Here is a 22,905-nt window from a genome sequence, read left to right as displayed (position 1 = left end):
TTTTGGTGTGAAAGATTAAAAACAGGATTTTGTTCCCTGTGGAAGCCAATAATGACTTTTTTTTCCCAGCTTTAATCTTAGAGTCTGAATACTTAATACTGATTTGTATAATACAGCAGGGTTCACATTCTTTCTGTTCAAAGCTTTTAAAAACTGGATTTTGAATCTGCTGTTATATATTTTTCAGCCACGAGTATACAATAGCCTCATTAGTAGTCAATAATCAAGCAAATGTTCTCCCAAAAAGAGACAGAGCAGCAATATATACAAACTTGCAGCAATTTGATCATATTTACTCTTTTTGGATGTAGTTTTTTTGGAATCCAACATGTCTTCTGGGACAAAACAGTATCTAGAGCTGCCAAGGGCTTTATTTTATGTTGACTAGTGTTGGCAAATAAGCATACAGCTAAGCTTTACTGACCTTTTTCTGTTGCTAGAAGCATTTATCGGTTAAAACAAAACAAAAAACTTCAGTAAAAGTGAAGTAAAATCGTGAAGTTATTGCAGAAAGCCTAATATATTGAGAAACTATTAAAATGTTTCTAAATAACAGTCCATCCAGCCATCTTAACTGCATTTTATTCAGCTGATAGCCAATCTCAGCGGACTGAAGGCAGGTTACATTCTGACAGTCATACATACTGATACAGACAGACTTTTATTTTGTCATCCAATACATATTTTGAGACTACGGGAGAAAACTGGAGTTTTCATTATGGCTCAACCAAGGTTAAATGTTAAATATTAAGGAAAGTTCCTGTCAAGATAAAAAAAAAACCAAGTGTTTTATTTATTCAGTTTAAATATTTTACTGTTTGTGTTTTTATTCTATATTTATGCCCATCTTAACAAGTAAAATTCTTCATTTGTGAAAACCTGCTGAGCTACGATATTGACCCACTCCCATTAGTCAAAACACCAATACTGTTTGTGTTTTGATGACTTCACTACAGGGTTAAAACTACATTTTACAACAAAACAACACATTTGCATCCTTAAAGAAACACCGCTGCGATTTGCTACAGTGTCGTTTTATGTTTCATCTTCAAAGCAGCAGACAGAATATGTTGCATTCAGTCGCGTCTTTGCAAAACAGTTTGAAAGCATCAGATGACATCATGTGGCTGACATGGTCACAAGAAGAGTAGAATCACACTTGTGCGTTTGTGAGGACTTTGCGAAGGGTAGGAATAATCTTCAGCACAGGCTTGTGGGAGCTCTGGGGAGTCGGTGACTTTCTGCCAGAGAGAACAGCCGTTCCTGTTGTGGAAGCTCTCCAGTGATGCTGCTAGCTTCCCTGCACATGTGGGGGATGTCACAGCTGGTTTTATCAACTAATGACAAACACACACTTTATACGTGAACATCTTCGCTGCACTCACGAACCATGAAACACAAAGAGAGAGCGAAAATCAAATCACTGAGGTGATTGTACAATGAATTGCCTGCAGAGGAGAAAGAGAGAATCAGTATTGTGCCGGGGAAAATGTTCCCTCCCAGCTCTCACCAAAGCCTGACCTGAATATCATGCAGAGGGGCTGAGAGCAGGTGCGCTGCATGAAAAATTGCATCACGCAAAAGAATTTAACTTCTGGATTTAATACAGTTTCTTTGAAACTAATTATTTCTAGAGATTACGGTTATAGAATATGTGATTACACTGTCCTGCCACTTCTGGCTTCAATTTTTTTTGAAAATATATATTTCTTCTTCAATTGATTGATGCTTTTAATGCTTAAAATGTGAATAAAATAATTGAAAATTAGTGCTTCAGTAGAGTGCTATACTCATAAATTGAGTACAATAGACATTTTGTCTACTTTTAAACGGATGCTTTTAGTGAGACATTGTTTGGTTACGATTTTTATACAAGCAATAAATCAAGTGGTTGGACTGAGGCACTCAATAGTATGCAGCCAATCTTTCAAAATAAAATCTAATAATTGTAGAGATTATTTCAGCTTGAAATGTGTGTGGATTTTGGTCTGCATGATTAAAACAAATGTTTTATATATGTGTAAATGCCACATCAAGGTGTTAATTCACACCATTGATCGTGGCGTGTGCTTTAAAAGGTCAAAGGCTAACTAACATGGATTTTTGTAGTGGCAGTTTCCTCCAGTAGGTGCAAGATGCTTGACTTCCTGTCGCCTGTTGAATTGGACATTTGCTATTTCCACTACTGACAACTTTTTCATTTCAGAAATGCCCCCTGCCTCACCACTGTACTTATAATGTATGTCTTCTTTAGTGACACGTCACATGAGGAGGGTATTTGCTCACAGCTTGAGGTGAAGCAGAACCTGAAGGAAGCACGGCAAAGCAAAATAATTCATAACACCTCTGTCTGCGTGCAGGAGCTGGAGGTGTTTGCATGACAAGGGTGCATATTGTGAAATTATGATGGAGTTGCCGAGTTGGATTCACATCTCTCACTTACTTATTTTTGGACATTTATATTAAATTACAATGTTTAATAGTTGATATTTTGTATCTGGCAGCTATTTATGATACTTTCTGTTTATTAAATATGTTTGGGTTTTTAAAATGTCGACGCAAGTCATGATGCTTGAAAGATTAACCTTTGAAGTGATATTTGTATTTATTGACAATTATGACTGAGAAGGTGTCGTATGATTCACAGCTGATAGAATATGTTTCTCAGGCTCCGAAGTGACACTAATAGGACGTCTCAAAGGAGAAAAAGGAAAGACTCAAAATCAAACCATGTCTTGTGTTTCACCCCGCTGACCCTCTGCTCTCCTCAATGCGAGTCATTTCATTAACGGCGGGCCCTTTTGTGCGCAGGGTTTGTACCCCGGCTCGGAGGAAGGCTGGCAGGTGTACAGCACGGCCTCCGATCCTGACGGCAGGTGCGTGTGCACCGTGGTCGCTCCGGCCCGAAACCTCTGCAAACGAGACCCTCGGAGTCGACAACTTCGCCTGCTGACGGAACAGGCGAGTGCACAGTGTGTGTGTGTGTGTGTGTGTGTGTGTGTGTGTGTGTGTGTGTGTGTGTGTGTGTGTGTGTGTGTGCGTGTCCCACTTTTGAGCATGTCCCTGCATGTTTCAGTGGTCAGTATTGTGATGCAGCGAGGGAGGGAGAGAGGGAGGAGGAAGCGAGGCAGCGTATTGGAATGAAATATTCACCGGACTGTCTCTTTGTTTTGACACTTGCAGAAATGCACATGAACAGACACACAGGCTCTCAGGTTTCACTGACAGATGTATCCCTAATACATCAGTAGCTGTATCCTCTGCAGACTAACAGTCAATCAACATGCCAGGAGAGATTAAACTCAAAGGAAGTACTTCGCGGACAACGCAGGAATAAAGTACTTTTCTCTTCTATTTCAGGCGAAACCCTCCGTGTTGTGTGCCTCCCCCGTGCTCATACATGTGTGCATATGGTGATATTTATGGAAAGGGTTTGCATTTCACTGCGTAAGCACATTCCTCCCAATGCGTATGTGCATCTTGGGGGAGGAATGAAAATGATTTGTGGCAGAAATTGATAAATTATTGAGCACCGTCAGGCCAGCAAACATTGCTCAAAGTGTGCACTACTGTAAGCCTCACACATCATGATCGGCACCAAAGTGAACCGCAGCGCGCCGCCGATAACATCACGAGGATTATAACTCTTTTTGTTGTTCACCGCCGGTGTTACATCCTGTCCTCTTCACACAGGATGAGAGAGAAGAGAGAAAAGGAGGATGAGTGCCATCAGAAATAACGTTCTATCTGCTCTTGTAGGCGCATTCCTTTTCTCTTTTCTTTTTTTTATTACTTTATGAATCTTAATTACGCCGGCACATCTCAGGAAGTGACACCTATATCCTGTTGTGAGCGTGAATGTGTGTGTGTGTGTGCGTGTGTGTGTGTGTGTGTGTGTGTGTGTGTGTGTGTTTGTGCGTGGATCACTGCTGATTCTCCAGCTTATCTCTGTCCTCGGCAGCATGTGTTACAGCAGGAGATGTGTGGGTGGCTTTGCTTGCTTATTTGTTTGTTTGTTTGTTTGTCTGCATATCACTTCTGGATATCTGGGTCATTTCATAATACTTTTTTTTTTTTTCACACTTGTTTTTTTTATTTTTTTATTTTTACCCTGTATCAAAAGAGATTTGAAGTGCCTGGTAGCTTGGCGGGATGGTTAATAAAGAGGAGGCGTGGGAGTGTTTGTTTCTTTGCAGCAGAACATATTCTAGGTGAAAAATTCATGTTTAAATAGATCTAATGAGGTACGTCTTCAAAGGGAAAACGTGATTTGTGCGCCTTTGCATCATATTTTTTTTCCACACACGTGACTAAACGGTTTGTTACATGAAAGCACATTTCCTCACGTTCTTTGTATTCGTCCATTTTCGTAGTCAATAGTTGGAGGCACTTCTTCTGCTTCCCGTTTAAAAAGTGAGGAGAAAAGGATTTTTTTTTCCTCCCCTGTGATGCGCACAGCTGTATAAAATTGTGTTTGAAATATTCACTTGCAATATAACTTCACCACTCTGGATTATCCGAAATCCTCACGCTCAATTACAGGAAGTGGAACATGCCGTTCAGAATCCATCCATACATACATTATATGATTATGAACTTCAGGTCATAACGTCTGTATTTCCAGCCCTCTTGTGAAGGTTTTCCTTCACAAGAGGCTGTCTGTGTATCTCAGCTGATTTGTTGCTGCTGCTTCTTCCTGTCCTGTCTTGTCATTTCATTCATTGACAGGTGCTTTGCTGAGTTCTGCATCACTGCTTACGTTTTGTGTCCCCCTGGCTGGAGTGCGTTCGGCAGGGTACTTGCCGTTCCAAATAGACTTTGATGAGCGCTGATTAACTCAGACAGACCAAATTAAGACGTGTGCGCCGGCGGTTCACTGATGCAACTTCAGCTTTACCGCGAAGCTAATGTGTTGACAAACAGCAACACAACCACCTGCACACTCTTAAGACAATAAAAAAAAATGGGTTGTTTTATGACCAGTAAGTGAAGTAATTTGGTCACTTTTCAAAGATGTAACTAGTAAATATCTTCACACACAATATGATGCTGATTAAAGATGACTTTTGTTTCTAAAGGTTGGGCACCTTGCAATGCACCCTTCACTGATTTTAAGTAAAGTACTTTGGGACTGCTGAAGCAGTGAAAAATAGCACTATATAGATGAAAACCCTTGAGCTAATACATTTCTGTGTATGTATCTTACCCCAGTCCAACACCAACAAACAGGATTAGCCGGTCAACACACAATCCAAAATTGCCGTGTTGCATAAACTCGAAAAAAAACCCACCACAAATATGGGTATTCAGTGTTCAATGCAGTGATAAAATTCTGTTGGTAAAATATTGTGGCACGATGCCGACAATGATTTATCCCCAGTTATTCTTTTCCAAATACCTGAAGGCTGCAGCTCTGAAGCCCCGTGAGGCCTTTCAGCTGCTCCGCAGAACTTAGAAATAACGTGTGACAAACTAATTCATTTTATTTGTTTTTCTGTCGCACAGCAAAAGATTTTTGAAAAGCGTTTGCAGTAAATGACGCATTTCAATATTTCTTCAGACGAAATGTGTGTCATATTTACTCTGATGGCCCCTTTTCACTGCAGATTATTGATGTTGGGTTTCTGAAATATAATAGTGTCTTCGTTCACCAAAACAGCTAACTTTTTTATTTCATGAGGTTTAATGTTGTGCAGCTTTTCTGCGTTTTTTTGGAGGGTAAACATGTGATTTGTGACTTTGCACTGATCCTGGATGTTGGTGGGTTTTAGATGTCTCCTTATTCAGACACACCAGATTCTACTAGATGAGTCAATATCAGGCTTTTTTGTGGGATTAAAGGTAATCCATTCATTCCACGTATGAGTCTACATACACAGAAGATGAACCCTTAAAAAGGAAACTTCCCACTTCTTTACTCAAAGGGCTGCAACTGCAGTTTTTCAGAAACATAATATTGAAATTATTTGAATCATGCTGTAAAATTGGACAGATATATTAATAAACTACATAGAGGCAATATACATGTAATCTCTTTAAAGAATGCACTACAGAACGGACCAGAAAATTGTTTAATTGTTATTTTTAAATGTACATTTTCTGTTTTTGGGAGGATTTATCATATTTACTTCTTTATTGTCAAGGCTTAACATGTATTTACTCTATTCTTAAATACTTTTAATCTATACTCTGTAAATGACTACTATGTCTGGAGCAGTGCTATTAAGAATCCCCCCTTATAAAATATTTATAAACTATAATTTTTAATGTTTCTTCCTTTACTTTTCGTGAACTTGCAGTGATCACACGAAGTCGATCCTCATCACGCCTCCTATTTAGATTAATATTGCCACAAAAGCTTCCCATGCACACGAATGACAAGTGTGATGAGAATTATTGCGTAACAAATTCCAGGGAGACGCAAAGTTTCTAAATGTAATCTGTCAATGCTGTGAGCTGCACAAATTGAAATCCCTTTTTATCAGTACATTCCGGGGTGGAAGCAAAGGTTTCACAGATGCATATCTCCTGGACAGATAGTAACAAACCTATGGGCATCTCCAAAAACCACTAGATGCTGCGAATCCAGTGAGGTGGCTGATAAAAAAAAAAAAATATATATATATATATATATATAAAAAAAATGCAGCATTTCACCACACAGTCATACTTGTGGGCAAACAACAGGTGTTCAGGGAGAGATAACAGTTGCCAGTAAAAGTGGACCAGAGCCCAAATCAGTCATAAGCATTTCCAGCATAGGGGGACACCACAAATGATCCCTCATAATAAAAACAACGGTGTGTGTTTATGTGTCAGGTTCAGAATGTGAGTCAGTCCATGGAGGTCGTGGACCTGCGGACGTCCAGAGACCTGCAGTACGTCCGAGACTCCGAGCCGCTGGTGAGAGGAGTGGACGGACGTTTACACACTTACGTGGCCAATCCACGCACTCTGACAGCAAAGGGCCTGCAGGTACAGTCGCACACGCGCACACACACACACACGCACGCATGCATGCACGCACACACGCACGTCGCTGAAGACAGTCGCTGAAGGGAACACATAACCTTTGGTGTGAAAACATTGATTTCACGCATGCCAAGCCAACGTTTCCTGCCTGCACTCAGACACGCGAGCGTCTTTCATTGCGGGGATGAAATTTGTCTTGAAGCTGTCAATTTGCTGGCTTCATGTCCGCCATGGGAAAGTGTCACAGAGCCTCGGTCTGAAGGTGCCAGAAAAAAAAAAAAAAAGGACTGCAAGCTGTTGGGGACAAGAACCCGTCTGAAAAGAGGCTGATATTTCTCTATTTGATGACATTTACATGATATTTAATCACATAAACACAAAATGTAGGGAAATTGATCAGATAATATGCTATCAGGTTTTGTTGATGTGTTGACTTCAGGTCTGTGATCAAGGTTTTTTTCTGTTTTTTTTTTTTTTTTACAAATCTTCTACATAGCTCAGGAGGCCTCATCTTCTCAGTGTTTGTGTTTTCTGCCGCTGATGACCAATAACCAAACAGAGCAGGTCACTGAAACATTGCTCAGGAAACGACAAAGACGTATATGCTCCTCCTTTCCGAGCATTAACTTTGGAATGACGGCGACACTGAACTAATTCCCTGTGCATTTTGCACTTGGTTTGATGTTTTCAGACTTTTGAATTCCATGTTACAAAGGACGGCTTTGAAGATGCTTCACACTAAAACCATTTCTGGAGCTCCATCAGTCAAATATAGAAAACACAGAGATGTTTTTTATTTGCTCTTTTATTTCTTGTTTCAAATAAAGAGCAATGAGGATACTGTCCTTCGTCAGTCACTGCCTGCATACATATCTATCCAGTTCCTGTTCAAAACATTTTTCATACATCATATAAGACACTATTTTCCTTTAGCAAAGTTTTTAACCTTTTTTAAACAGTCAAGGCACAAGTTGATAAGCTCCATGAATCATATGGTGTTTGTGTTATGTTATTGTTTACTATTGTATCGTTGTCAGTATAAAGATAAATGTTGATCACTGAAGGTGAAATATCAAGTTCTGGATTGGATGGGCCATTAATTTGCCAGGTCTTTGAATTCATATGATAAAATAAACAAACTTCATTGTTTAACCATTTGAGGGAATGGATTTATATTTCCCTGTAGTGTGATGTAAATAAACTGAGGTTCCCCACAAGGCTAGAAATACCAGCACACGCACACGCACGTGCACGTGCACGTGCACGCGCACACACACACACACACACACACACACACACACACACACACACACACACACACACACGCTCATGCACATATACATTTAAACTTGAAATTTGTTAATGTATGCAGAGACGATAAAACGTTCACTTTGGTTTGTGTGTGTGTGTGTGTGTGTGTGTGTGGTTGGCTGGTCCTTGGGGCTTTTCACAGTCATAAGCTTTTGCCTTTTGCACTGAGAGGCAGAACTCCTGAATATTTATGTGCAGCTACATTAAGTTTATCAATAACTAAACAGTATTTTTATCCCATGGAAGAAGGAAGAAGGGAGAAGGGAGAAGGGAAGGTCAAACGGAGAGCTTCATAAACGGAAAGGGCATAAAAGAGGAGGCTATACATAAAAAAGGAAAAGGAGCATGTCTTTCTGCACATATGTAGGTTTGTTTTCTTTCTCTCAGTGGGGACACAGATGAGAGGAATGAGCTAAGCGAAGTAAAAAAGAGAGGTAAAGGTTAGGCAGAGAGGGCGAAACATGAAAGCAGGAAACAGGAGGGAGCAGATTAAAGTATTGGAGATAAAGATGGAGACGTGGCGGGGGTGGGATTAGGCAGGTAAAGTGGTTCAATATGTAACAAACCGTGACATTTTTGGCATTTTGTCAAGGCTGATTTTAATGAATACCTAATGACCCGGCAATTATGTGCAAATAATTCTGCCAATACCAGTCAGTAATGACTACGCAGCCGATTCTGAGGTCAAATGCGAGGAAATTGTTCAGTTTGCTGGTAGGAACATGCACAAATTTGTGTTTAAGGTGCCTTTTTTTAAATGTTTGAACGGGATGTTGGCGATGCATTGGGGCTGTGATTTTTAGATAGCAGAGGAAGGAGGAGACACACTAAGTGTTTGACTGACTGCCAAGCCGGTTTCCTGGTTATGTTGCTGTGTTTGTATGCGGGGGTGTGAGATGTTCTGAGGAGATGATAATGTTTTTGTCTTCACTTTTTGACACTTCTTTTAATCCCTCATCTTTTCACATATCAAATCCAGTTGCTTTCGCTATACAGGAAACTCCTTTGCGGGGATTTGAGAACGAAGATACATCTAAGAAACTGAAACAGACATAGAGAAAAGGGGGGGGGGGTATAAAGAGCTGGTTATTTTCTTTCCTGCCAGATGCAAGGCACAGTTGTTTCTTCTCTCACAACTCTTTTGGTCTGCATTTACGCCGATCAAGGCGAGAGGAAATAAATCTGTCTTGTTCTCTCCATCCGCACTGGTTCAGAATAATCTGATGTGAGATGTAAATACAAAAAGAAAAAAGAGAGAGACTCATCCAACCATCCATTTTGTGCTGCTTATCTGGGTCACAGTGCCGGCAAATTATGCAGACAAGCCCAGACGTCCTCTCTTCCAGCACATCTTCAATCTCCTCCTGTGGGACTACAGAGCGTTGCCAGGCCAGATGGGATGTGTAGTCCCTCTAGCATGTTCCGGGGCGCTTTCAAACTTAGTTAACGTGCTTCTTTGCTTCATTCACTCAAAGTATTTTCGTCTTGTATTAGCTTCTCCCAGCTGGGAGCCAAGAGATGCAACGATGGAGGCAGCAATTAATCATGTGGCTCTACCGAATGTGTATAAATAATTAATAATAAAAAAAAAAAAAAAGAAAAAGAAAAGAAAAGACATTGTCCTCAACCAAAAACTAAATTTGCGATGAGAGAGCTCATGGGCTGCTAATTCTTAAATGAAATGCAGTGGTTGAAGCAGTGAGCCCTGAGGGACACCAACTGGTGTCATGCGGGTCACTTAAACTAATTATTTACTTAGTTACTTCACAAATATAAAATGTGTAATTATCAAACATATGCAGTCCAATTATTGAAGTATCTAAATATTCAAGCAATAAATATATGAGAATGATATAATATATGTTTTACCTAAAATTTTAATCCAATGCTAGCAAATGCTACTTAAAATATTATATATACTGTAAATAGCTGACAGATATTAAGTCTCGGTGTGTCCGACCTCATATGGAACCAATCAGAGATAGATTGTTGAGTAAAAAAAAAAAAACTTACAAACATGTTGTATGAGTGAAGGCCGGGGTTTTCAAAGTATTGGAGGCATTACTGTTCAATATTTTCATCATTTCAACTATTTGGCAGCTCTTTATATTCCACATTGTCGACAAATGTTGCACTTCTGGGTTTGCACTGAAGCCCATTTCATTTGACATTTGATTAATTTGTGTTTTGCTTACGATGCATCGTGTTAAAGAATGTGTAGTAGTAGTTTCACCTTTAGCTTGTGTCTTTAGATGACTGTTTTTTCTCGAACAATAAAAGGGAAAAGAAAAGATTAGCCAGGAAAAAAGACTTCCCCCTGACCTCCAGATTTGTCCTGCTGCTCCACAATGCCCAAAGCTCTCTCACAACATCAATTGCTCACATACGACGGTGAAAACATATTTTTCAAGCGATAAACATGATAAAAATTGATTATATATAATAATGACTGTGGCTAATGCTCCAATACGGAGTGTAGTCCTGTTGTATTTACAGGGCCTGGCAGCATAAGGGCAAGGTATAAAACACAAAACACCAACAGAAGCGTTGCAATTATGCAGTAGTGATTTGTTCTACAGATACAGCAGAGTGTGCATTATGATAATGGCTATGAACAATGGCGAATGGCGGTGCTGCTTCTCTTCCACTGTCGGTTTTGGCTCATCACAGTGATGCCCGCGTGGAGCAGAGCTGTTCTCCCGCCCCATCCGCCCTCACGCATGTCATTTTTGGGGGCACAGGCTGCAGGAGGGAGGAGGGAGGACGACAGGGAAGCATAATTAACCAAATAAGAGCAACTCTGCATTTGCTCTCCGGGCTTTTTCCCTCTGAGCCCGACAAGCTGGGTGGCGTTCGCAGGGCGCCTCGAACACATTCATAAACCGCCTCAAATTAAACGGGAAGGAGCAGCAACTGCACTCCGAGCAAGGAGTGGCTAAACGAGAGAAACAAACTGCAGCTGGTCGGACTGGTTCAAACACATTAGTGCAAAACTTTCCCTCCGATTCGTTTTCCTTCCCTCTCTGTTCGACACTCGCAGGAGCTGAAGGGCCAGATGTCCCAGCTCAGGCCCCTCCTGTCGGTGGTGGAGCAGTACAGATTGGACCTGCAGACGCTGGCCACCTTGCGACTGGAGCTGCTCAACCTGTCCATCCTCCTGGCGGGCGTTCAGGAGGAGATCGGAGCGTACGACTACGAGGAGCTTCAGCAGAGGGTGCTGCTGCTGGAGACCAGGCTGCACAGCTGCATGAACAAACTGGGTATGCTGGGGAGGGGAACGCCGCCACAACGGCTGGTCCTCAAGCAAGAAAGTGACAACACCGGTCAATTAAATGATTTTAAAACAGCCCATTAAGGGGGGGAGGGGGGGTGACCTCCCGTGGGAGGAGTAATTATCCTTTTCAAATTGTATCGCACTTTTCCTGACGATGTTACAAAGTACTGAGTCAAAACAAATTGTCAAGAGAAAAGTTCCACAGTCTGCCGGGTATGATAATCAGAATCATTACATTCCTGGAAAATTAGAATCTGCTACTTTAATTTGAATAAATTAAAAATTTGGACAACTGTCATCGCGGAGGTTCCACTCAAACAGATAATTTATTCATAAATGCAACTTCTATTCAGTGTGGGGGAGGAAACCCACAGAGAACATATAAACGGCAAACTGGAAAGACGTCAAGAACCAACAGGACTCAAACCGGGAAACTTTCTTGCTATGTGTGCTGACCATTACGTAACAATGCAGCTTTTTGATCATTTATTGACAATTAAAGTAACCATTTTTCATGAATTATGCAGGAAACTTTTTATTTTTTTATTGTATAATTCTAGTTCCCTACATTTGGACATATGCTTAAATTGATCAGCATTTCCTCTTGGTAATCCTTTAAATGATAAATATCATCAGGGGTCACCCCAGAGAGTTGTAACTTACACCATAGACTTTCCTCGTCATCACGCAGAATGTCCTTTCTGCGATCAGGATTCAAACCTGGGTCCCCCGCACGAGTCAATGTCACGGCTTAATCCAATGTGCCACAAGAGGGAATTAAAAATAATGAAATAATAAAAATAGAAACATAGAATAATTAAAAATTCCCAAAAGCAGGGTGACTCATAATAACCAACCCCCTTAAAATCCTTTAATCAAAACATCTCCATCTGTTCTAAATGCCTTCTGAAAAAGACAAGTCCTCAGAGGCAACTTAATGGACATCAGCAACCTGCTAAGTTGATCTCAAACTTCAGGGAGCTCCGGAATTTCCAAGTTTATTGACAGGAGCCGTGCAGAAAGCAGGTGACAGGTGGTGGATGTGGCGACAAAGTCAGACGAAAGAGGAAATCAATGATTCTTGAAGGGATCCCACACAGGCCTGCTGTCTGCGTCCTGAGTTTGTTTTGCCCTATTTTTTAAAGGACACAATGTCCATCTTGGACGCTGCTTCATTCCCACTGATATGGGCAGCTAGAACCCATCCTGGCAGACGCTTACATTCACTTCTACAGGCAATTTCATAGTCAATTATGAACCAACTAATGCTTTTGGACTTTGGGAGAAAATGTCGGCGCATGTAGAAAACTCAACACAGGAAGGTCCCAAAACCCAGATTCAAACCAGGGACATTGCCAGTCAAAGTAAGTCTGTTCATTCTTGTTCTCTTCACGTGTCGTGTTGGAAAATGACAATTTCTGTTATTGCCGCATGAGGACATGATGCTGTTGTGGCATCGGTGTCAAGTCTCATCATGGCGTCGTCTCATAATGACGATGTGTTGATGATTGAGTATCACATTTGCTGCTTTCGAAAGTAACTCGGATATTTCGACACATTAAGTCGAGCATGTGAAATGTTCTCCCTCAGGTGATTTAAAGGGGGGCACTCAACAGATTTACCCACATGGAGATTAATTTAATCATAACAAGGACCTCTCAGTCATGCCGGATTGTCCTTTAAGCTCTTGTGTGTCGATGAAAGAGAAAATACGTCACTGGATTTAGCCCAAATATAAAAACTGAATTGTTTAACAGAAGAAAAAAAAAAGTGATTTCATTTGGAAAGCTTAGACATCAAGTCGTTATGGGAATTATGGACAAAATATTTTGCCTCAAATCTAAGTTGAAGTGTATTTTTCTTTCGCCAATGCTTTTGATTTTTTATATTCCAATTTTACATCATGGAATATTATAATTTCTTAAAAACAAGAAAACAAAAGGTGCCTGCTCTTGCGAACCTGATGAAAAGCCTCCTGATACGTAAAATGCATCTTTCGCTGCAGCGATAAACAAAACCGTTGCCTCAGGTCTTCACAGTTTAAATCACTGCCACACTGCACGAGATTCTGTGGAGCTTTTGGAAGTAAAATTGAATAATTGAAATATTATGAGTAAACAGACACAAATACACCAAATATATTGTGGAGTGGTGTGAAGTCACAGCTCATCTGTGCGAACAATTGATTATCCTCACTGTAAAAAAAAATCTGTTTGTCTGTAATAGTCCTAATCTGCGTCAACCTCATCCGATGACCTTGGTTTCAACATGCCCCGCTGTGACACAGCTAATTGTAACGAGTGGCTCACCATTACACTTTCTCCAGAGTTTCATGATGACACTAGATCTAGTTGTGTAGGAGCACAAACACGACGGAAACACGCAGCACTGTGCGCCTCCGTCACCAGGAACACCCACCTCTCATACGGAGAGATTTTTCTTCACATGAATTTCTCCACAGCAGGCGAGAATGTCTCTTTTTTAACAAAGTTGATAACTCCACACCAGCACTGTGTGCTGTTCAAAAACCGAGCACAATATCAAAGGTTCAGGGTTGTCGGTACGACCAGTCTCGCCTCAGAGATGGATACAGACTCGGCGAAAGCAGAAAAGTTGGTCTTTTTTTTTTTCTTTCTTCAAACTGTCTAGAATAAAGTGAGTTCTCACCAGTACATTTCATACCTGATGAGAAATTTAAGCAAATGTCTCCTGGGAAAAGAGGAATGAAAAAGAGTGAACATTCTGTTCTCGCCAGGAACCTCACTCACTACAGGTTTCTGACCAATCACACAGTTGTCGGACATCACACAAGAATGACTCCATTCTCTTCTGACAGCTCTGACAGAGAAAGTACATTTTTCCATTCTTGCAGATAGACCTTTACTTAAAGAGGTCTTTTGAAATGATGTTTATAACCTCCGGCACATCAGCTACTGAATGGCGACCTGCCTTTAACATGCATTCGAATTCTTTACATTAGATCAGGATTGTCAGACCTTTCATTATTGTGGCAGCGAAGGAGGCATTTCGTTTAGGGCATGTATAGCTCAGTGACGTGCGGTTAGGGTTGTGCAGCACACATTTAATTTTGACGCTCAGTAAAAATGTCTCTTATTTTTCAAACTTTAATCCATTTTAATAAAGGTTGTCTATCAAAATGATAAGAAAAAAGATATTTTCGGCCAAAAGTTTAGTTATCACATACACTTACTCCTACCTGATTTAAAAAAAAAAAAAACAATGCAAAAAACCCCGAAAAAACTCGAAAAATGGAGATTATGACCAAAAATCGGTTCACCTACACCCCCTTGAGGTGAGGCAGAGTACTGCGTGCCTCACTGGCTTGACTTTTCTCTGCGCTTCATTGTACGATCAGCAGGAAGGATTGTCTCACACATACATTAAAGACATGACACAGACTGTAGAGATCCTGCTGTAGAACAAATAGTAGTGTAAAGTTCACATTGTTGATAAGCTGAGGAACAGTTTGTATTGGATCCCAGTCAGACACGAGGCTCAGCTCTCCACTGCCTCACCCGGGATTTCTGCCTGGATTTCATCCACTAAGACTCAAACTCTATGATTTATAGTCAATAAAATGTCAAAAAAAAATTGTGTAGAGTCATACTGAAAATGCATCTTTAACACAAATCAATGGATAATATTAATATTTATTTTATGTACATTTTTTCTTTTTTTCATGATGACAGGCGTACTCAGGTGAGCTTTGACCAAATGCCAATCATTACTGTGTCTCGCTCAAGGATACTTTGATGTGTGAACAGATGATTGCACGTGCGACTTAGAGAGAGACGGCCTGCTGGACCGACTGGACACCCTGCACTCATAAGCATCATCCTCTGTGGCAAGTGGTTTTGCTTACATCACTTGATGTGACGCTTTAATTCCACTTTCAGCGTGAAGCAATCCATACCTGATTGCAAACTTTGGTCGCACCACAGGTGTGAGTCCTGCCTTAAAGGCACGGTCAATAGGCCCTGCACTCACCAGCCCTCCTGCTATCAGGAGGCAGTGCGGTGGAGTGAAGCTGGGATTCTGGCAACATCGTATTCCACCACATCCTCGTGTGCTCCCACTTCACCCGATCTGATGGAATCAGACACGGTGTTTTGTTTGGTTTGTTTTTTCTCTTTCGTTTTGTTTTTTTTTACTTCAAAACACACAAAATGTCAAATGACAGTAAAAATGCCAAACAGATTTAATGTGGGCTTATGTTTAAGTTTGTGAGGAATATTGAGAGTAAGACACGGAACTTAAAGTTCCTCTACCGGAATCTACACGAGAAAAATGAAAATATTATAATGTAATACAAGCCTAATATAGTCAATCCTCTTTCTGAAGGAAATTTGTCATTACACTCATAAAAACACATATTTCCAGTATCTGAATTTCGCAGAACATATGTTGATTGACATCTAAGCGTCGATTTCGCAGAACCGAAGATTCCCAAGGCAAGATCACTCGGATCTTGATTCGCACTGGAAATATGATCATTTTCACAACATTTAAGATGATTCTCATGGCTTAAAGACTCTTTTCTTTGAGAAAATCTGGCTTTTCCCTCCGTCTGAATGGATCAAATGTCGATATTTTGGCTTGATCTGCTTGCGACGCCATCTTTGATATCCCGGGAAAAACTATAGCTAACTAACTATATCCCAGGAAAGTGCGGGTTGAACATTTGTAGAAGCGAGTGGTGACGGTCTTGTTTATTCTCTGTTCAGGAGTGATACCTGTTATGGGAAGCCTATTTTAGAGATTTCTTTAGTTTTTTTCTGTCAGAGTAACTTTAATGTCGGCAGCACGTCGGCACACTGAACATGAAGCTCCACGTTGAAGCCAGGCATCATAACACAAACACTCTGGAGAGAGCTGGGAATGGTTCTAAAGGCCGGCCACGGCTTCCTTGATGTGTTCCTCCAAGCTGCTGATGATAGCGTCATATTTACTGGACCGACATGAGAGCGGTATTGATTTTCCTCTTTCCAACTGTCTGCCGCACAGCCAAGAAACATTTTCCACAAAATGTCAAACTATTACTTTAAGAGCAGTCAGCACTGCAGCAACAATTAAGTCTGACAAGGTCACACATGAGGAGAGAAACCACAGCAGGGTCGTTTAGTTTATATGGATGAAGTGCTAAAGCTGGGACATCCTGAGCTTATGAAGAGAAAACATTGCAGCAGAAGTGCTTTTAGAGACATTTATGTGGATGTTTTGCCGTTGGATTTCCTGTGGAGAAAAGAAGAAGAAAAAAAAACCCCTCTTTATGGAACTACATTATTAATGATGAAAATCTGAGCTGTTAAAAAGTCTATTTAAATTCCTGGTGAAATAAACATTTTACATGAACCTTTCAAACAAGGTGACTTTTAGTTGAGTAAACACAGCTTTAAGGTTATACAAATAAACCAACGTGGTTTCAAAAGATACAAGAGATAGATAAATACAGTACATCTATAAAAAAAAAAAAAGTAAAAATGATTCATAGGTTTTTTTGTGTTTGGCAACAAGGTGCCAAAATATTTCTCTTAAGCCTGCACTTTCTTCTTCATACTTGGAGCGCAGACATTTACAAGAGTTGATGAAATGTTAAACGGAGATGACAGATCACAGCTGTTGCTAAATTCTCCGTCCAAGAAACCCAGACTGCGCAAATAACTCACTCTGAACCAGAAAAATATGAACACACACAAAGACCTTATCTTCCATCATCCTTTACTTGCCGCCTGTCTGAATTACTGTCGGGGCTCTTTATTCCAGATTTACCATAATATGTTCATTGTTTATTTACAGGCTGTGGCCGACTGACTGCAGTCAGCAACCCAATCACCGTGAGAGCCTCGGGGTCCCGCTTTGGTTCCTGGATGACTGATGCCATGATTCCCAGCTCCGACAGCAGGGTGGGTGTAGCGTGTAGTCTGCCCGTGTGTCTGTGGGTACCGTGGACTTTCACTCTTTGAGGACGAGCTTCAGTCGTCGGCAGTTCATTCCGGCGGTGCAGCCTCCGGCTGGAGAGCAGAGCAGGGTACAAGTAGCAGAGATTACGTGTTGGTTCAGTTTGTGTTCCCACGGGCATTATGACAACATTATATGACAACTTACGCTGCCACTTTTTATTGTTTTTTTGGGTTGTTTTTTTTTTTTTATGAAGCCTATTATGCGCCAGTGTATCTTGCATACTCATTTGTGTGCTGGGCTTCATGCATTCGTGGGACAACCAAGCATTTTACGAGCGGAGACATTACGGTGGCTTGTAAAATGCAGGAAGGACTTTCAAAACAGAAGCGTGGGCCCGTTCCACACCAAGCAGGAAAGACCAGCGAAAGCGGCGCGGCAGCTCTGATAGTGTTTAAATCCTGTGAGTGACTTGTTTTGGGATAATTTGTTCTCTGTCGCGTTCAAAGTGCTGCAGAGTTCGATTTCAATCCAATTCAATTCAACTTTATTTCACAGCAGCGAATACAACAGAGTCACTTCTCGGTGCAACCGGAAGAGAAGATAAAGAGACTCTTCTTTAAAGTCTCTGTGCATTTAGTTCACGCAAAAGGCTTTACATGGAAGGTCAGAAGGTGAGAATTGTTTTCACGGTTTTCAATTGGATGATAAATTATGTCAGAGAAAGTCCTTAGAGGCACAAAGTACTGCTCCAAATGCATGCGTGTATATGTGCTTTACGACTCGTGTTGTGAGAACATAAATCTGCCTCAAGCTGTTTTCCTGGACGACCCACTGCTATTCATGTTCGTGTCTCCCCGCTCCGACGCGCCTGATTTAAATAAATGGATCCGTGTCAAGTTTCTGCAGTGAGATCTCATTTGAATCAGGTGTTGGAGGAGAGAGGAGAAAATTCCAAAGCATGCAGGGTAATGTATATTTGAGATCAGGATGGTGAAGCATCTGGTTTGATTTACATTGCAACTCTCTATAAACCATCAAACTGGGGGAAGTTGCCCCAAAAAAACTTTCAGAAAACAGCGAAATGAACTTTAAAGAAATGACAGCGGATATCAAATTCGTTAACGTCACATACAGTTGAAAGAGAATCTAATGAGGAGTTTGAAATGAGCAGAAAACAGAGTAAATGAAAATATAAATCAACTGAAATGCAGATTTTCATTGACATGCTGTGCTGCTGTGCTGCTGTGCTGCTGTGCTGCCGCTCTGCGGGAGGTTTGAGGAGAATGCCAACTCGTTGCTTTTTTGACACAGATGTAAAGATAAGGAAGTCTGACGAAGAGAAAGTCAGACTTCCAGCCTCAAACAATGGAAAGACAACTGAAGTACTGCATCTCGTGGCCTGAAGCATTGCCCTACAATATTGAGCGATGCGTGGAGCTCACCGTCCGACACTTTCCTGCCGATAGGCGAGAAAATTGAAACAAGCCATAGTTTGCGTTTACGACTGAAGCAGGTGTTGTGAAGTCAAGCCCAATGACACTGCAGTGTGGACTTTGTCTGCACTCATTACAAGTTACACACACACACACACACACATGCACGCACATGCACACACATGCACGCACACGCGCGCACACACGGGTCAGTTCAGGGAGCGCATATTAAGCTTGTTGTCAAGGCGACTGTCTCCCAGTTGCCAGGTGTGATTTATATCGCCATGGTGACCCCTGCCTGTTCCCTATTAGTGCGTCTCCGCGGTGATGAGAAGGAGCAACACACAGCCGCAGCGTCCCAGTTATTACCCCGTGCTTCCCAGTTACCAGCTTGACTGGTGGAGTTGACGGGTGACGAGCGAGGACTCCCTCACATTCCTCAGATGCGTTTCCCTCTGTTTCGACAATCCAACGCTTTATGTTTCTATCTCTTTTATTGCTACTTGCTCGATGCGTGTGCGACTGTTAACGATCGCAGAGCAAATCGATCTCATGGAAATGCATCGTAAAGTAGCATAGCCATGAAGAGGCGCGGAGATGAGCTCCCTCGTGAACAAACATTAATGTTTACCTTCAGTGTCTTTCTGTGTGACCTTGAGGACTCGCAAACATGCAATCTAATGTACATCCCTGGCATATAAAGCAATTGTAGGTTGACGTTTTTTTTAACAAGACAAGTCTCTTTGGGATGTTTGTAATGCTTGAAACAAAAAATGGATTCTGCGTCACATCTGCACTGGTCGAAATAAAAGCATTTTTTCCATTGACAGCGTTTGAAAAAGATGCGTTGCTTCACAATACATCCATGTCATTAGGGTGAAGCAAATACTGGACGTAACTATAGTCGCTGCTCACTTATTCTAAAGATAGCAGTGTCCTGCAAGCCATTTGTCTGAGGTGTCTCTTGTAATGGTTGTATATGGGAAAAAAAGCTTTTAAGTCTGCGGAAGAACTTTCTTTCCCTCTTGTACAATTGCATGATCAACTACTGGGACTGCTATATGCTGTTCTTCTGCTAGATCCAGGCTGTGCACCCCTTGGAAGCACATTTCACTAGAATAGAAGAAATGCCATGTTTGAGTGCGTGATTTCGCTCTGTTAATGTACTTGTGGTGAAAAATGTATTTTCTAGCTTGTGGTAATCTTCCTTCCTGGTTGCTACAATTACTCAATTATCCAGCTTTTCTCTGCAGGAAAATCTTCTTTCTTTCCTTTCTGAAGCATTTACAGCCACTAAGGATATGACTATTTTGTTTCCAATTATACTTTAACAAAACTTAAGACTTGTCAAAAAAAAAACAACAAATTGTTCTATGAAAGACATCCGTGTTTACAGGGTTGTAGTCTGAGTCTGAAGTATTTCCTCTACCATCCCAACAGGACTCAATATGAAAATACATTGTTGAATCTGATGGCGTGAATCCGAAAATTTCAAACATGAAATATGATGATAGACAAAAACAATCCGTTGTCACTTTTCCATAAAGGCGTCATGCCTCATGGTCAGACCACTGATGTATACAGAGGAAAGACACATTGACCCGCTTTGGACTCGTACAGTCTGAAGGCTGTCAACTCCATCCCTGACAACACGTTCATCAAGTTCCGAATGTTCATGCACGTTATCTGAATTCCCCCTTTATGTTTTGCTTTGCTTCTCTTTCTGGAAATGAAGGTCGGCTCCTCAGGATTACAATAGCAAGTCCTCTGTGTAGAACTACCTTCTCTAAATTCTCCAAGATCTTCATCTGCAACAAACTCTCTGCATCATCTTCGAGTTCCTGGGAGCGGAAACTCCTTTCAGCTCCTCTCCAGAAATTCCTCAACACAGCACAGTCTCAAAATCTGAGAGCAGAAGAATGATCGAGGCACCATGGTCTACAAAACAACAGACACAGATTCTGGAATTAGATTGACAAAGATGAGAATTTGCATGCAAACTTGGATTACATCAGCCAGGATGCAAACATATACAAAAGTCTTGGACTCAAAATCCAAACACATTGATTATTAATCCAAAACCATAGATTAGGAATACGCTAACCTGACATAATAATCCAAGGGCACAGGTCATGGATCTTAAGGCACAGATTAGGAATCCGCAGTATTAAATAATGAGCAAAAAATACTTGAACGATCCAAGAGCATGGATAAGGAAGCCACATGCACAGAATAGTAATACACTCGCGTGGATTAATAATCCAACAGCACAGATTAGGATAAATTATCACTATATAATAATCAAAAGGCAACTGACAGGAGTACATTATAATAACTAATTCAGCAGCACAGATTCTCCAAAAGCACATATAAGGAAACCACCAGATGAGAAATTAATAATTAATCATCAAAGGGCCACATTGTGATCCCCCAGCATTGATTAGCAGTTCAGGAGCATGGATTAGGAAACCAAGAGGATTAAAACTGCCCATTCAGAAGCACATATCATGAACTGACAGCCTAAATCCACTGATAGCTCTTTTCATGCCCGAAGAGGGCTCCAAATTACAAGATAAATAAAACATAATGATGTCATTGCATAGATATCGGGACTTCTGCTCTGAGCACGATGTTCATGTCGGGGATGTTGTCAGCTTTTGGGATTTCATGCGGTCATTATTTATACAGCCACTAAAAACTTCAAAAAAAGTGAAACCTCATAAACTTTACATACCAACTGCATAAAATAAGTGTGTGTGCATGTGTGTGTGTGTGTGTGTGTGTCTGTTTAATTTTTTTTTTTTATTATTCATAAAATGATAACGTCTTATAAATCATGACAGCCTGTTTGTTGTCCTCCCAAACTAAACTAAGGAAATGCCACAAACACGCACGCACAGGCCTGCACGTGCATGCAATCACGCACGCACACACACACACACACACACACACACACATGCGCTGATGAGCTAATGAAGAATTCATAAATGCCAGCCTGGAACCCTTGTGCAGACACTGTTGTCATGGATACCAAAGGATGTATCACAATGACTTCACTCATTAAACTTCACTGTGTGTGTGTGTGTGTGTGTGTGTGTGTGTGTGTGTGTGTGTGTGTGTGTGTGTGTGTGTGTGTGTGTGTGTGTGTGTGTGCGTGTGTGTGTGTGTGTGTGTGTGTGTGTTGTACTCCTCATGCACGCCCACGTGCACGCACGTGCACCTGTCGCTGTATTTGAGAACAGCTGCTGAGGTGTGGATATCCCCTGATCTGTCAAGATGTCTCTGCCGACAGTGTGAGAAGGAGAGGGAGGATGAGAGACGCAGCAAACAAGAGGGAGAGAAGGAGAACTCTGGGTGAAGAAGTGTTAAACAGGGAAAAGAGATGAAGAGATAAAAGGGCTGAGGAAGCTTTGGGGAAGGTGGAGATGGAGGGAGACAGGAAAAAAAGGGGTAAAACTACAAAAGGAGAAAGAGGTAAGAAAGAGGTCAAGACGGCTTGAATTCTTAACGGCTCCTTATTTGTAGTAATTATTACTCCTCTTCAGCCTGCCTGTGAAGTGATTCCTCCCCTCGGAGGCTGTAAAGAAATAAGAGACAATATTCCTAACCTTTTTTCTTACTCGCAGTTCGGTTGAAGACGAGAAATGAGGCTGCAGCCGTTACACAATTGAAAAGCATCTATTCAAACTGAATTTATGAATTGATTTCCGCTGATTAGAGTTTTTCCACCGAGGCGTCGGTCTCCTGCCCCATGAATCTGGCTGGTATAGTTGCCCATTGTGGTCAAGTTAAATCACCCCGTGATGAGTTGCCGTGCACTCAAGTGATCCGTGTTGCGCTGTGTCCAAAATCAAAACAGCTCCATCCAAGGATGGAGGCTATTTTTGGCGAGTCGGTGTTATTTTTGGGCACAACTGAAGACACGTGATTCATTTGGTGTTTGAAAGGTGCTCAAGCCCAGCTCGTTTCGTCACAATGCAACCAAGAATTTGC

The 22,905-nt window shown here is 41.2% G+C and overlaps 1 protein-coding gene across 1 annotated transcript in view; it reads left to right on the top strand.

Moving 5' to 3' along the window:
* Positions 1-22,905, top strand: part of LOC308149093 (noelin-2-like) — a gene marked incomplete at its 5' end in the record, with an annotated part of 34,092 nt that overhangs the window by 4,044 nt on the left and 7,143 nt on the right. Inside the window, 4 exons of the mRNA XM_080520737.1 lie at positions 2,812-2,961; positions 6,820-6,975; positions 11,324-11,543; positions 17,375-17,481. Coding sequence (XP_080376863.1) covers positions 2,812-2,961; positions 6,820-6,975; positions 11,324-11,543; positions 17,375-17,481 — 633 coding nt within the window. The remainder of the gene's footprint in view (positions 1-2,811; positions 2,962-6,819; positions 6,976-11,323; positions 11,544-17,374; positions 17,482-22,905) is intronic.

The sequence above is a fragment of the Blennius ocellaris genome (assembly GCF_963422515.1).
Source record: "Blennius ocellaris genome assembly, chromosome: 3".
In the NCBI taxonomy this organism is placed as follows: Eukaryota; Metazoa; Chordata; class Actinopteri; order Blenniiformes; family Blenniidae; genus Blennius; species Blennius ocellaris.
This window is presented reverse-complemented; position numbering and strand designations above follow the sequence as displayed.